At 34.8% G+C, this 15,324-nt stretch overlaps 1 protein-coding gene across 1 annotated transcript; it reads left to right on the forward strand.

The window, feature by feature from the left end:
* The first annotated feature begins 95 nt into the window (after positions 1–95).
* LOC115451809 (minor histocompatibility antigen H13) lies at positions 96–13,214 on the forward strand. The gene is made up of 7 exons (XM_030180186.2): positions 96–372; positions 5,867–6,048; positions 8,539–8,713; positions 9,918–10,101; positions 10,385–10,535; positions 10,855–11,013; positions 11,388–13,214. Exons 1-7 carry the CDS (start codon positions 181–183, stop codon positions 11,437–11,439), a joined length of 1,095 nt encoding a protein of 364 aa, XP_030036046.2. The 5' UTR covers positions 96–180; the 3' UTR covers positions 11,440–13,214.
* Positions 13,215–15,324: the final 2,110 nt, after the last annotated feature.

A 15,324-nucleotide genomic window follows, 5' to 3' on the forward strand; every position in this document is an offset into this window, starting at 1 on the left:
TTATGTTAGTAGTTAATTTATTTTACGTTTCACGGGTTTTATACACACAGGGCTGCACTAGTCGCAGACACATCAATATTGCCAACATAATAAAGCTAACTGTACACTTGTCAACTTCTTGTCAAAGTTGAATCGCAAGCGAAAGCTGCTTGAACACGTATCTGAATAATTTGAGGAAAAATGGCAGATACGGCAGCCGAAATTCCTATAAACATAGAAGAAACTGTTAAAGAAGCCATACAAAATGTTACGGAGAAACCCCCATCAAGTATCGAGGGAGTTGCTATTGCCTACCTAAGCCTTGTGATAATGGCTATATTACCCATATTTTTTGGGTCTTTTAGATCTGTGAAGTACTTAAATGAGCAAAAGGTGAGTGCAAAATCATCTATTTACTTTTTTGTGGTGCATTTATCACATGTTTTTGGAAAACATTGAGGTCCAATAGGATTGTCCCACGTATCGTCACCGTGGCAAGCGGTGGGACAGACACTTGAGAAAAAAACACGGAAATAGTGCAAAATAATTTAGTCGCGGGCTAACTATGCATATCATTAACATTTTAACCTGAAATACTAGCGTTAGTTGTTATTGCGAACGGACTGTTTGTCATTGTGTTGAACTTATTTTTATCACACAAATTAAGACTATCTCGTGTCATGGAGCCAATATCTTGCGAAATTAATGACGTCGAGCTTTACATTGTAGTGTTTATAACAATTAATCATTTTATGTTATTATATATGGTACTCTTGGTTTTCACCATTCATGAAATTAGGTATATATAGGCAGAAGACCACAGCTGCATAATTGCTTGGTGCCCACTTACATCTGTTTGGGGAAACCTACTACTTTACATTTTCAACATAGTTTAGGACAGTCTTCCTCCATAAAATAACTAGACTTCATGAAACATGATACAGCATAATAAAAATATATAAATAGGTGCAAAAATATCCCCCTTCTTTCCAATTTATCCATTTTGTTAAGTTTCTGCCACTATCCTAAATATCTTTGGTATTATGGTTTGGGAGTCATCCTATCAGATCAAATTGTTTTATCTTTATTATTATTTCCTAGCATGCTGTTTGAAGGAAATTAACGGCCCTAAAGACATGGTAAATTAGAAAACACAATGGACCCAAAAATAGTAATATACTATAAATTATTATCATAGAGTTTGAAGGAAACAATTTGGCATAACAAGCAACCATTGAGAATAGCCATGTCTTTTTTTAACAAATTTCTTGAATTATTATTTTTAGTGCCATAATATGGTTATTATATTATAGCTGGATTTAAAAAATAATAATTTTAGGGTACTTAACTACTAGTTATTTTTAGATAGAAATAATTAGGAAAATGAATCATGCTTTGGAATCTTTATGTTTGTAATAATGAGAAGAAATAAGATATGACACATTAATATTGGGTAAAACTGTTATCTTAGACTAGCTTTTGTATGTGCTCTGCATGTGTGGAATAGTTTCCAGGGAAAAAAAATCCCATAGCATGCAGGAGTAATTTAGTTTACTATTAGTGAAAAAAAAATCTAAATGCATTTAGTATTTCCTGAGATTAATGTGTTCAAACAAACAAAATCTTCAGTTTCAAATATCAGTTATGCTATCTACTTTTGATTAGAGGAAAATGTCAAAGTAAATTGTTTATTGGCAAACCAAACCATGCTCCTAATAGAATCTAAATTTATGTTGTAATTATGAAACTTTGTTTTGTGCACACCTGTTACATAAAGAATATGTGTTATATTTCAGGCTTTTATAGCCCCTTTTTAACCATGCATTGACTGTCAGTATGTTAGTACTTGGAATTAGAATTAAATTGCTTTTCAATTAAGACAAGACTAATACATTCACATCTTCTATTTGACATCTACAAACTTAGCATACATAAAGGATATTTTTAGACACAATGTATAATTGGTGCACATTTGGTAATGTCAAGATTCAAAGGCTTTTTTGCTTCTATTTGTTGCTTGTAAATTATAAAAATTGGAATTAATTTTAGAATAATATCCTATACATTGACAGTGTAAATTAGTATTGAATCAGTATATGTTGTTATTTTTTAAAAGGACAAGTAGCAATGTTTTAAATAAAATAAAAGCTAACACTTATCATATTAAGTAAAATTAAATGTAGAAGAGGGTAATGATAAAAATAAACTTTGTAATAAAATATTTTTCAGTATCATTGTATGTTACTGATTAACTTAAGATTGTGCATTAAATGTAAGTTATAAGTTACATCATTTATTTATGAAAAAAAAATACATTTTGGTAATTAAGTAAATGTATTTTATAAATAGTCCATTGAAAAGTTACATTTGGGGTTGCGTTTTTTAGAGGATGCAATTTTATTTTTTTGAAGTGTAGGGGGGGTCAGTCTAAAGCTAAAACCAAGTTTGTGGGGTCGCCACCCTTGTCCCACGGCCGCCATCTAGAAAATAGGGGTTGAATTGGTTTTCACGATGTATCTCTTAAACTATTTATCTGACAAAAAAATGTATAAACATTTTTGTTGCAAATTAAATTCTCTACAACTTTGGTCTTGTAACTTTTGTTGTAGAACTATAAATAAAAAGTTATAAGCGAAAATGTTAAGAAATTCAATGTTAAGCAATGTCCATTGCAGCGTCATCAGAACGTGTGTTTATAAGGTTCATAATACTTTTTTGTACTCTCATTAATACCCAAATACCCAAGGGACTATTAGGGAACAAAAGAACATCTGCCTGCTATTATTATTTTTATTTCGAACCTCTCTTATTGTAAGAATAGCTGATAATATTGTGTTGAAGTTGTAGTAGAAGTTATTTATAGCATTTTGACTTTTAAAAGTCTTTTAAAAGTCAAAATGCTAATAAAAAAGTAGTTTTCACTAAAGTTAAAATCGTGTCTAAAATCATTCGAAATCGAATAAAAATACATCCAAGCACGTACAGAAATATGTAGCACAACTAAAAGATATAAGTTGAACGACAACTTCAACATAATATTATCAGCTATTCTTACAACAACAGAGGTTAGAAATAATAATAATAATAGCAGGCAGATGTTCTTTTGTTCCCCTAATGGTCCCTTGGGTATTTGGGTATTAATGAGAGTACAAAAAAGTATTATGAACCTTATAAACACACATTCTGATGACGTTGCAATGGACATTGCTTAACATTGAATTTCTTAACATTTTCGCTCATAACTTTTTATTTATAGTTCTACGACAAAAGTTACTAGACCAAAGTTGTAGAGAATTTAAATTGCAACAAAAATGTTTATAATTTTTTGTCAGATAAATAGTTTAAGAGATACATCGTAAAACCATTTCAACCCCTATTTTCAAGATGGCGGCCGTGGGACAAGGGTGGCGACCCCACAAACTTGGTTTTAGCTTTAGACTGACCCCCTACACTTCAAAAAAATAAAATTGCGTCCTCTAAAAAACGCAAGGTAAGGCCTAAAAAATGTAACATTTCAATGGACTAAAAGATTATTGTGTGGTTAGGAAAAAAGTGATGTGTTATTTTTTCCTTCTTTTCTAGTTAGGTCAGTCTATTGCTCCTCCTCTAACTCACTTTGGTCCTTGGTAGGGAGACATTTTAACTTTAATATTGACTGTAATGATAAAAATAGCCTCCTTTCAATAAGCTTTCAAAAAAAAATTACAGTTTAAAGAATACATAAAAAGTCAAATTTGTATCTTACTTGTAAAGGTAAAAAAAATCATAGGAATATTTATTCATAAAATTTAAAAAGCATTAAATTAGCTACTGCAAGGTTATGTTGACATTGATTAAATTAGGGGTAAAAGCGAATGTAAAACGGATGTTTCTAAATTATTTGATTTTTTTAAGTTTTCACCCTTGCTTGTAATTTATTGTAATCTTTAAAATCTCTTTCTGCATCACTCTTTATATTCTTGACTGACAGACCTTATGTTCTTATCCTTTATTGATCCTTCTGCACTCAACCTCAAAGACAGTAATAGTAAGCATAACATAAGAGGAATCTATGGCTACTCATTATTTATTTTATTGTTGGGATAAGAATTACTAAATGTTCTTTGGGCAAAAATATAATGTAAACAAGATTTCTGTTACAATTTCGCCTCTGAACTTTTGTAAAATTGCCTTCAAGCAGACTCCTCACAATTGGGGATGGGGTTCACAAACCCAGTAACAAATTAGGATAATTTGGGGTTACAGCGCAAGCGTAAAAAGCGCATTGTGCGAACCCGAGAGACTCAGCTGGTGACCGTGGCGCTAAGCCTTAGCTTCCCTTACGTGCGAGTGTCTTGGACGAAGGCTAGCAACCGCCGCTTCGTGCTTAGAGTGCGGCGCGTCGGACCGGGCCCGGTACGTTTGGACCCCCGGACACACGGACACTGCTGTGGAATGTTGTAGATAATCGAATGCGACATTCACAGTCTATTTCTTCATTAGACCGCTGTACAATAAATGGCATGTATAATCAATGACTTCAAAAACTCCCTGAAATAGGTGAACAATGCTTGTCCCATTGTCCTGGAGGAGCTTGGACTTGATATCGCATTCGAAGTTTAGTAATGCGGGAACCTTAGTGCCGCGGTATTTCTCGCATAAGACTTTTACACACTATGGACAGGAAAATGATGGGAATTTCCTGCAAGCTTAAGTTGTAGAAACTCTTTAAGAACGAATAAGGAATATGTATATAAGGAAAATGAAAAATATAGTTTAAGTTTAAAAAAAAACGTTTATCAATTAGTAATTGTTTTTTAAATTGAACTATTTTACGAATTTTATCGCAGTTTTAATATTTTACTTTTCTCCCGACGTTTCGAAGACTTTGCAGTCTTCATGGTCACGGGGGGGACTGAATAAATCAAATTAGTAATTGTTTTATAAGTGTAATGTAGAACGGAATGAGAAGTAAAAACGCGAGAAGCCGCTCTTCTAAACGTGACGTCATGCGTGTTGCGGATCAATAAACGCGCCTATTTGTTGAGGGTGGAAACTTTGACGTCACGTTTTGCGGCGCGAAATAAGCGCGATTTGAAATTGCTATTCATTCATATTTGAATATTTTCTTACGCCATGATTACGTGAACGATGATTTTAACACTTTTTCCTTATACTAGAAATAGATTTACACAGTAAAAGAATGATTCATATTCCCTATTTTGTTTGCGAACTGCAAGTCATTTTGGAGTTTTACGAACCAAGTGTGTACAAGTTTTATTTGACTTGGCTGATGACCACGGTAACCTGTCTGCATGCAGTAGCTCAGCACCGACGTCTAGGACAAGTTTTCTCGTCAGTCGTAATTGTTATGCTGTCTTACAATTGGTATATGAATTCAAGAGTAATTTGGCCTTAGGGAAACTTGTTTTAGGGAGATAACTTATCCAACAATTTGTAATTCATGATATTTAATTATGTGGAATGTACTGGTTTTCGTAGTTTGGCGTTTTTGTTTGCAGCTTATGATTTTGTTTTTAATTTCTTCTTGTTGTGTAGGGTTATGAAAATGTTTTAATTTTTTTGTTTTTTATTCTTTTTTTCTTTGTGGTGCGCATATAACTTATAAATGTTGCAAATCTATTGTCGTAAATGATGGTGAGTTTTTCCTTGGCTGTCTAAATTCACAAAATATTTTTTTTATAATTCCGTGGTCAAATATGGTTCTCTATATTTTTATGAAATTATATATATTTTTTTTGTAATTACATATTGTAAATGTCTGCAATTTTATAATAAATAGCATAAGACATGTGTAATCATTACCGATAATATCATCAGATGCAGTGACGTCACGACGTGCCAATTTATAAAAAAACTTTTTTAAAAATTTTATTCCTTGGTGCAGGAGGCCGGCGAACGCCACGAGACGATGTCCAACAAGGACGCGCTGATGTTCCCGCTGATCGCCTCGTGCGCGCTGTTCGCGTTGTACGTCGTGTTCCAGTTCTTCTCCAAGGAGTACATCAACTTGCTTCTCACCGGCTACTTCTTCTTCCTCGGCGTGCTGGCTCTGAGCCATCTTCTTAGGTAAGAATATGCTACCAATAATACCGTTATTCAATATTCGGATGATTATTAAACATTGGTCATAGTGTGATGTTATATAGCGTATAGCCTTTCTTGATAAATGGGCTATCCAAGACTAAAATAATTTTCCAATTCGAAGCGGTAGTTCCTGACATTAGCGCGTTCAAACAAATATACAAATGCGGGTTAGAATTGCCATGAGTATATCAATGAGGATGTGGTTGCAAATTGTTGATAGATTGATAAAACTGTTTGTATTTCGAAATTAATATACATATTATCATAATACTTTATTAAAAATAAAGACAAATTTCCTCGTTAAACCCTCAGTTCGAAACATGCGATGACATTGTGTTCTCGTTTCAACAAGCCACGTAAAGCGCATTAATTATAAGCAGATGTTAACATTTGTATTGTTATTTAGGTAAGTAGGTGTTGGGTATTGTCGGTAATACATAAAAAATATTTTTTTGTACCGCCCCCGTTAAGTGGCTTCGTAATGAATAGGTGAACCACGTGTTTAAATACCGAATACTTAAACCTTGTCTAGTAAGATTTGTATTGATAATGTAAAACTTATATATCTTATATATATAAAAATGAATCCCTATTTCCCTTGGTCACGCCATCACGCGTGAACGGCTGGTCCGATTTCTCAATCTTTTTTTGTTGTGTTTGTTATTGTAGGGAGGTTATTATGAAAGAAAAAATTTAAAAAATTGCGCGGAAAATTAGAAAAGTTAAGAAAACTTAAGGTTATAGCTTAAGGTCCATTTTTCAATTTCGTCGTATTAAATTTTAAAGGCCGAAATATCCATGCATATTAATTATTTTTACGTTTTTCTTTCAACTGCGAGAACTAATCACTAATTAGACGTGAATTTAAATTCTTTACTTGTCAATACTTGTTTAGTTACCCAGATTAAAGGTGAAACAAAATGTATGAAAAATGGACCTTAAGCTATAACCTTAACGAAAATATAAATTTTATATAACTGTCAATTGTTTGAAATAACTGTCAGCGATTGACAGAAAGCACGCTGCAAATTCATAGTTAAGACGGGACAACGTTTGTCGGGTCAACTAGTTTATAATAAAACAAACATAAACCGGTTATGTAATTCTATTTTTTTTTCACATGTAAATTTTATGTCAGTTTACATTTTATATAACGCTTATCAAATATTGTATTATTGTCTTACCAATTAGTTTCGTACGGTACCATGTACTATGTAGGACGTGAAAACGCGTCAGAAATAATTGATTAACATTGTTAGAGTTCTTCAGTTATAAAGAGTTATATTTATTTATTTATAAAGATCATTAAACAGATTGTCAGTAATCTAGATTACATTACAGTGGACGTAATGGATGACAAATTAGATGACACGTACAAGTTTGAATAACGAAAATTTATATTATTTAGTAATTATTAAGGACGAAATCACCGTGATAATAGATATTGACTGCCTATTATTTAGATACGGCGATATAATTAGGAGACTTGTACACAATCCTCTTGTACTAGCTCAGCCTGTTGTCAAAAATGTTGACACACCATTATTGTTTAGTTACAAAATAATAAATATAAAATATATTGTTACTGTATACCAACTTTGATAGTTGAAGAGCCACTTTATGGACAGTTTTTTTATAGCGTTAATGAGCTGGTCACCTAGGTTTTATCGTCTCTGATGAAACCGGTGTGCATTTGTATTTCGGTCAGTAAGATTGCTAGAGGACAAGAATTTTCATATATTCTCAAATCTTACTTTTACATAAATCGATAACTCATCCAAAATACCTACATTTTCTACATCTTCTCCAGTGTAAATTGTTTTTATACAAGGACAGTAGTGACCCTACTGCTTCTGATTTTAATCAAGGTGAGAACCAGATAGTGTCGGCTGACAAGAGATATTTATCCCTCGCCAGACACAATTACGTCGGCCTGTTTCATGTCATTTTGAGGAATCGTGTGTACCCATAATTCAGAATTGACTTTTTATACAGGGTCATTTTGATATTGCGTTACTAAATGAAACCACATACTCGTCTTCACCTTTGCTGGCATTGTGCCAAAAATCATCCATTAATGACGAATATTTTCGCCAATAATTCTAATTTTAGTTTTCTGATTTATTCATGATTTTGTAATTTAATGCAAATGTGTCCTGTGCGTGAGTGTATTTCTACTGAAAGTATGATGTTGCTGCTGCGACGAATTCTCTAAGAGTAGTAGTAGTGGCATTAGGGAGCGTAAAATTAAAATTACTTCTTATCAAAATTTATTTTGTTCGAAACTTTACTTTTTTATTTTACATTTACGGCTCGAGTAACTTATTGTAAAGTGTTATTTCCAAATAGATAAGTATGAGGTTTCATTTAGTAACGTAATGTGAAAATGACCCTGTATAACGCCAATGCAAAATGAAAAGAATGTATTGAATGAGCGTGTATAACATTAGTTTGTATTGTATCCCCCCGTAGTCCGATAATCTCGTTCCTGGTGCCGGCGTCGGTGCCGAACGTGCCGTACCACGTGCACTTCACGCGCGGCGACCGCGACGCGCGCTCCGACATCATCAACTACAAGTTCACGTCCTACGACGTCATCTGTCTGCTCATCTCGCTCTGTCTCGGCGCCTGGTACCTGCTCAAGAAGGTAAGTTTTTTTTTAAATTTCTATTTATATTGCATATACTTTACAGCTTTCCACATTATGACAATTGGCGTCAAAATGTAATAAAAAAAAAATAATGTTCGAATAGTTTTTTACAATGTGACTAAATAGAAATAATTACGTCAACTCGTATTTCCCTTCATTATAGGAAAATCCTCGTAATTGGTAAATTTTGATTTGTCATACATTGATCTTTGTACATGATACTTCGATAAGAATTATCTGACTGTGCGATAACGCGCGTATTTATTTTGCAAACGTGATATTGTATTAATTTGATCGTTTGGTTGATTACGATATTTTTTATCTAAACAATAATAATTATCTATTTTGTACACTATTTTTGTATTATTTGTGTTCGATAGTCGTTTTGGCTTCCGCGTCGAAAAATGATTTGTTTTTCGAATTTGATATCGTTTCATTGGTTTAATGGTAACATACTTGAAATGTGATTTACACCAGGTTATTAATATGATTCCCTGGTATGGGTAACTGTTTGTGAGTTTTGAATCTAAAAATAGCCCTTAGTTTCCCGGGATTGTAATGTAGGTCCTATGTGATCGTACGGGCACGACCCGTATAATATTTGGGGTAAGAAAGGGCGAAGTGTGGGTGAACTAATACATCTCTGCCTAATCTTTGAGCCAAAATGCGTAAACTTACAAACACATATCTTAACAGTTCGCTCTCTTGTCACATAACACGGAAAAATAAAGTTTTTATTTAAAAAAACTTCATGACGAGACGAGCAAGCTACTCGTCAGATGGTAAGCGATACGACCGCCCATAAACAGTAGCAACACCATACGGAACGTTGACTTACGAAGCACTGCGTGGGCGCACCTCACTATCATACGAACCTGATTGGGTTAACGTATATTTCTATATACATAGTATGAGTTCACGTAATATCCATTTTGTTGGCAGCACTGGATTCTTTATTTACAAATTACTGTATTGAACTGTGCCCGTCACTATCATACTACCAGTGGCGTGGGGTGAAATTTTTCTAAAGGAAACACGAAACAACATACAACTACTAATATGCATTAATGCGATCTTAATTGATAATGAGATATCACATGAATTACAAAAGGAGATCTTATACAGACGCTTCACTATTGCTGAATACCTTCTATGTCTCTCTACATAGCGCGAGATAACGTAATGTCCGTTTTGTTGGCAGCACTGGATCGCCAACAACCTGTTCGGCATCGCCTTCGCCATCAACGGCGTGGAGCTCCTCCACCTGAACAACGTGGTGACCGGCTGCATCCTGCTGTGCGGCCTGTTCCTCTACGACATCTTCTGGGTCTTCGGAACCAACGTCATGGTCACCGTCGCTAAGAGCTTTGAGGCGCCGATCAAACGTGAGTTGGAATTAATTATAGATGTCGAACTCGCCGAAGTAATTCGGCCTTCAATATTAGATGTTTACTGAATGACAATGCTTAAATATTACTTTGAAATAATAGTTTTTTTTTTTCACTAAACAATTATCAAACATCATTATTGCACATTTATAATTTTAACAATATTAGAGACATATTATATTTGCTTTTTTTTAAAAAAGATACCAACGTCCTCTATTAGCATTCCTCGTAACAATAGTACCAAGGACAGTCAACAGATGTCGCTTTTTCTTGTCCGCAGTGGTGTTCCCGCAGGACCTGCTCGTGAACGGACTGAACGCGAGCAACTTCGCGATGCTGGGTCTCGGCGACATCGTGGTGCCCGGCATCTTCATCGCTCTGCTGCTGCGCTTCGACAAGAGCCTCAAGCGCAACTCCGAGTTCTACTTCAGGTAGGTGCAGGTGGCAGCACTGGGGCATTCCGTAAACAGGAAATTATCTATGGATTGTTTGAATTTTTGTTATATTAAATATCCCTCGCCCCGGTCTCGCTATTTATCTTTCTACATTCTACACGAAAAAAGAAACGTCTAACACGGTCTTTTCCTTGTATCATATCATATATCCAGTTCGTATCTTTTGGTGTTGATGTTTTTGACTAATCAAAGAACTTACAACTAAATAATGGATGCGGTAATCAGCTGTCACTAGTGTGCACATCAGGTGTGCTCACGATAATGTCTAGTGCTCTATAATAGTGTATGTGTTTAGGGCGACGTTCTCCGCGTACATCGTGGGCCTGCTGGCGACCATCCTGGTGATGCACGTGTTCCGGCACGCACAGCCGGCGCTGCTGTACCTGGTGCCGGCCTGCCTCGGCACGCCGCTCCTGCTGGCTCTCCTGCGCGGTGACCTGCATGCTCTCTTCAAGTATGTTCCCTCTTAAACGTGAAACAAGAGCTACATTATTTTTTATTTAAGCACGGTGAAGTGAACCCATTCCACTTAATGGTAAGCGGAGCAGTGTCTAGATATAGTATCGACTGATGATACCTCATTACCTCTCATAGTCTACATAATCATGTTGCCTTGTTCCAATACTTGAATTCTTTGTATCTGTCTGCGTACATAGATTAATGTAAGACCAACTAGTCTTTATATTTGTACTTATATTATATAGATAAAGATAGCTTTAATGAGGTTTCAAAAGTGAAAAACTAAACCCATCCAACACGTATTTATACGGGATATAGTTAACAGAAGGAACATTATAACAAGTCTAAAGGTTCGTTCATACTGTACAGTTACGAGGACCAGCCGGCCGTAGCGGAAGACGACAAGGCGAAGACTGACTAAACTACCATCCGACGCCACCCGACTAGCACAAATGAGAAAACCAGCACACGGTGTATTAGTATAGATACGTCATAGATTGCAACCAAGAGATACCGCATAGAAACTTTACTACTTGATGTGACATTCGGCTAAAAGGACCAAATTTATTTGGCTGTTTCAAACAGTCGATGAAGAGGGCGATATTTGATCGATAAATGGGTGGCAATATTGTTTACGGATAATGGAAGTTATAAGGAAGAAAACATTGATCTTCTCCCTCCAATGTTTCTATGCGCCACCTATCGGCGGTGATCTGTGACAAGTTGCGTGCGGTGTGGGACCACGGACCCGTGCGGCTCTACATCTGGCGATATTGGCGTAGCGCCCAAGATTTTAAAACGCGAGAAATAATCTATGGTCTAATTAAGTTCTACTCGAAAATAGTTTTTGTTATTCTAGAGGATGTAGTCCTTTAACGTTTTGTTGTATTGTCTAAATGCGGGCAATAATACTTAAATGAAATATTTTCACGTGTTTTAAAGTCATGTGTGTGAGCCCTGACGCCATGTTGTGGCGTTTTTGACAGGTGTAAAATATGGATAGTTAGAGGGCGATTTTATTGACCAATTTGATTTTTTTTATAGTGTACGTTAATATTCAAATAAAATTTAGTCGAAGATATATTTAGTTAGTGACGCAAAATTAGGGTTTTTATTAATTTAGCTGGTGAAATTTTATATAAAATTTACTAATATTTTTTTACAAAATTAATATTTTTATTCTTATCGGGAAATGTTAATTTTAAGGAATATAACATGTACATTGTACATATAAGTTCATTTTGTTGTTATTTATTGCATTTAAAATGTTGATCAGAGATCTCCCACATTCCGTCGCGATGACAAAAAAAACTTAGAATCTGGAGTAAATACTTTAGATATATTAGTCTGCGACGTCGTAGTTTTAAATGTCAAAATCTGACACGACTTGTCAAAGTGACGTGTGCTGTCAAAAACGTCACGACATGGGCGACGTAAATAGGTAATGCCTCGTTCTACAACATTTGATGTGCAGCATTTCGCGTTTATTAATATTGCATACACAGTTAGTGTTGTAAAGTACTTAGCGATATGACATCAATATTGTATTGTTGCTACAAAACATCTTTTGTGCCATCAAATGTTGTGAATTCGGGATTTAACATTAAGACTTCCATGTACATCTTCCATGGGGCTACATCTAAGGTGAAGTCACGTCTATTCGTAATTTATGTTCTTCAGTAGTGAATTAAAGTAATCCTTAATAAGTCTAAAATGAAAATTCATTTTGGATTTGTATACAATTGTCTCCAAGTTCAGATAACAAATTTTAGGGTCATTTTTCGACCCAAGTTTTGGACCTATGTTTTGGTCCCTATTTCAAGATTGTGACGGATTTATGTATTCACAAAACTTATTTCATTAAATGACTGTTTCTACTTTTGTCTATGCTCTACTATAATTTTATATTCGTTCTTTCTTGTGATGTTCTTAAAAGCAATTTCTGGGTGCATGAATAAGCCCTAAAATTGCTTTATTGCGTTTTTTAGTCATAAACATTCAAAAGAATTTATTGTTCTCTATAATTTATACATATATTTATAATAAAATCACTGAAAGGTCTGTTCGGTTGCCTTGAACTTTTGTGTTGTTTCCTATAGTTACCACTTCACTACAATTATGTCTGACAAGTTTTTTTTTTAGAAAAAATATAATTATAAGTACAATATTTTAATATATAATTTGGTAAATGGCTTATTTTTATTTTTTTCTATTTTTTTCGTTTATGAAACAATACAATATATTTTTACATATAATACAGTAGTAAGTATATTCGATATTCAATCCTTCTTTAGCATGTTCTGGTGTTATATTCTTTTTGCAGTCCCAATGCTAACCAATTTTATTTAAATTATAAAATGTGCATGACCTACAAATACTGTCTCTTACTTTCAAAAACAGTTTCTCTTCATGAACATTGTGTTGAGTTTTACATTTTTGATAACTAAGTATAGTCTTTGAGTATTCTTTTTTTAATCTGAACGTATTTATATGTTAAATTCGGAGCCCGATGCACAAAAAAAAAACAAATTTAGATAGTCAAATTAAAAAGTACACCCTGTATCTTTGACACAAATACATAATTCAAAATTTTCCACACAATATTGATATTAATTTAAAATAACCATTTCCAGTTTTCGTTTAACACCAAACTCGTAAATTTACAAAAATACGATTACGTACAAAATACAATACTCTCGCATCAAAAATTCAAAATTTCATTTATCATTCAAAGGAATACCTACAGGTAACAATATTCCATTTATTTTTCTTTTTTTATCCGCCCCATCCCTGCTTCGATACTATGATTTCTATCTTCGACCTTCTTTAAGCCGTACGGTTATCGCCCTGTCACGCTCTTGAAGTAAAAACCCACTTACCTATTGAATGTATTAATCTCATATCAGTCCGTATTTCTAAATACTTGTATGACTCGTGTAGGCCTATACGAAGTGTAACAACGCACATTCATAATGCCGGTGTATGGGGCCGTTCACGTATTACTTTAGCAGAATTTAGTATTTGCACCCCTCCCTCTTTCCTCATCGCAACCGGCCTTCTTGTCAGCAAAAGGAAGCAAAGCTATAACGATAGGTACAATGATTATGAAATTTAAAATTTATGTAGTTATTCCTTTATAAAAATATGAGAATAATAATAAGTAAATAGTACTGACGTGATCACCGTCAGACCTCCTCGTACAAATCATCGAAATAATCAAAGCATCCCCACCCCCACGCGTTTACGTAATACTTAAACGGCCCCTATCGGAGAAAAATTAGCTAATTTGATTTCCACACTCCAGTAAATATATCCGTAGCTCAGTAATGCGCATTTGACACCAAAAGCGTATTCGTGCGTTTTTTGCACAGAGGGCAGCACTTACCATAGGGCTTATTCTAATGTAAATAGATTTACATCTACATTGTATTCATCGATAATCAGTAGACGACGTTATTACAGGGTTTAAACGTTTGTAAGACAACGCACATTGCGTCTTCATGTATCGATTTCGTACAATATTCAATCGTGTACTTAAGAAAACTTGAATAATAACGCTTAGAAAGTGAGTGCATAACATCGACAATTGTAAGACGAATCCGTCCATACGGTACGCTCTCGTCTTGTGCAGTAGATATTGAACGAGTTTGCAGTTTCTACCACCAAGCAGCTACACACCGTTATGTTTCGATTTGAAGGACATTATAGCTTTAATTACTGGCCGTTATGAAACATCTTATGTCTCAGGATGACTAACGCAGTGGGTTTCCACGTAGTACTTTGCAATACACTGTATGGTGTTGCTACTGTTTATGGGCGGTCGTATCGCTTACCATCAGGCGAGCGACATACTCGTCTCGTCATTCAACAGTAATAAATATAATTGATAGTAGGATATTTTTTATATCCGCCCGGATAGCGACCACCGTACACAAGGTGTTAAAACTCGCCATAGGGGCTCACGTAAGTGTCGCGTTCCAGGATCAGTCTGTGTATATCCGGTTCCAAAAAGCCGGCTTAATTTTGCTGGCTGCCAGGGGGCAACCATGTCTCTTCAGTCGACATTCTATTACATCCCACTCCACTTACCATCAGGTGCAGTGCGGTTGGTCGGTTGGTGACCGTATAAAAAAACTGCTTAGTGCTACAGTTGGATACTTGCGTAGCTAATTTCGAAACTCAGGTACGTGTGCGTATGTACGCTGTTAATTTAAATGTGTGGAACTAATGTTGCTCTTATACAGAAGATGTTGTTAGTAAATGGACATTAAAGCTGCCTAACACGTATAAAAAATACCCAATATTA

The sequence above is a fragment of the Manduca sexta genome, chromosome 16 (assembly GCF_014839805.1).
Source record: "Manduca sexta isolate Smith_Timp_Sample1 chromosome 16, JHU_Msex_v1.0, whole genome shotgun sequence".
NCBI lineage: Eukaryota > Metazoa > Arthropoda > Insecta > Lepidoptera > Sphingidae > Manduca > Manduca sexta.

Excerpts from the sequence above, each read along its gene's own strand:
- LOC115451809 (XM_030180186.2), top strand. The coding sequence starts at position 181 with ATGGCAGATACGGCAGCCGAAATTCCTATAAACATAGAAGAAACTGTT. Across the intron at positions 373-5,866 it reads AGTACTTAAATGAGCAAAAG|GAGGCCGGCGAACGCCACGA; the intron begins GTGAGTGCAAAA and ends TCCTTGGTGCAG. Across the intron at positions 10,536-10,854 it reads AACTCCGAGTTCTACTTCAG|GGCGACGTTCTCCGCGTACA; the intron begins GTAGGTGCAGGT and ends GTATGTGTTTAG.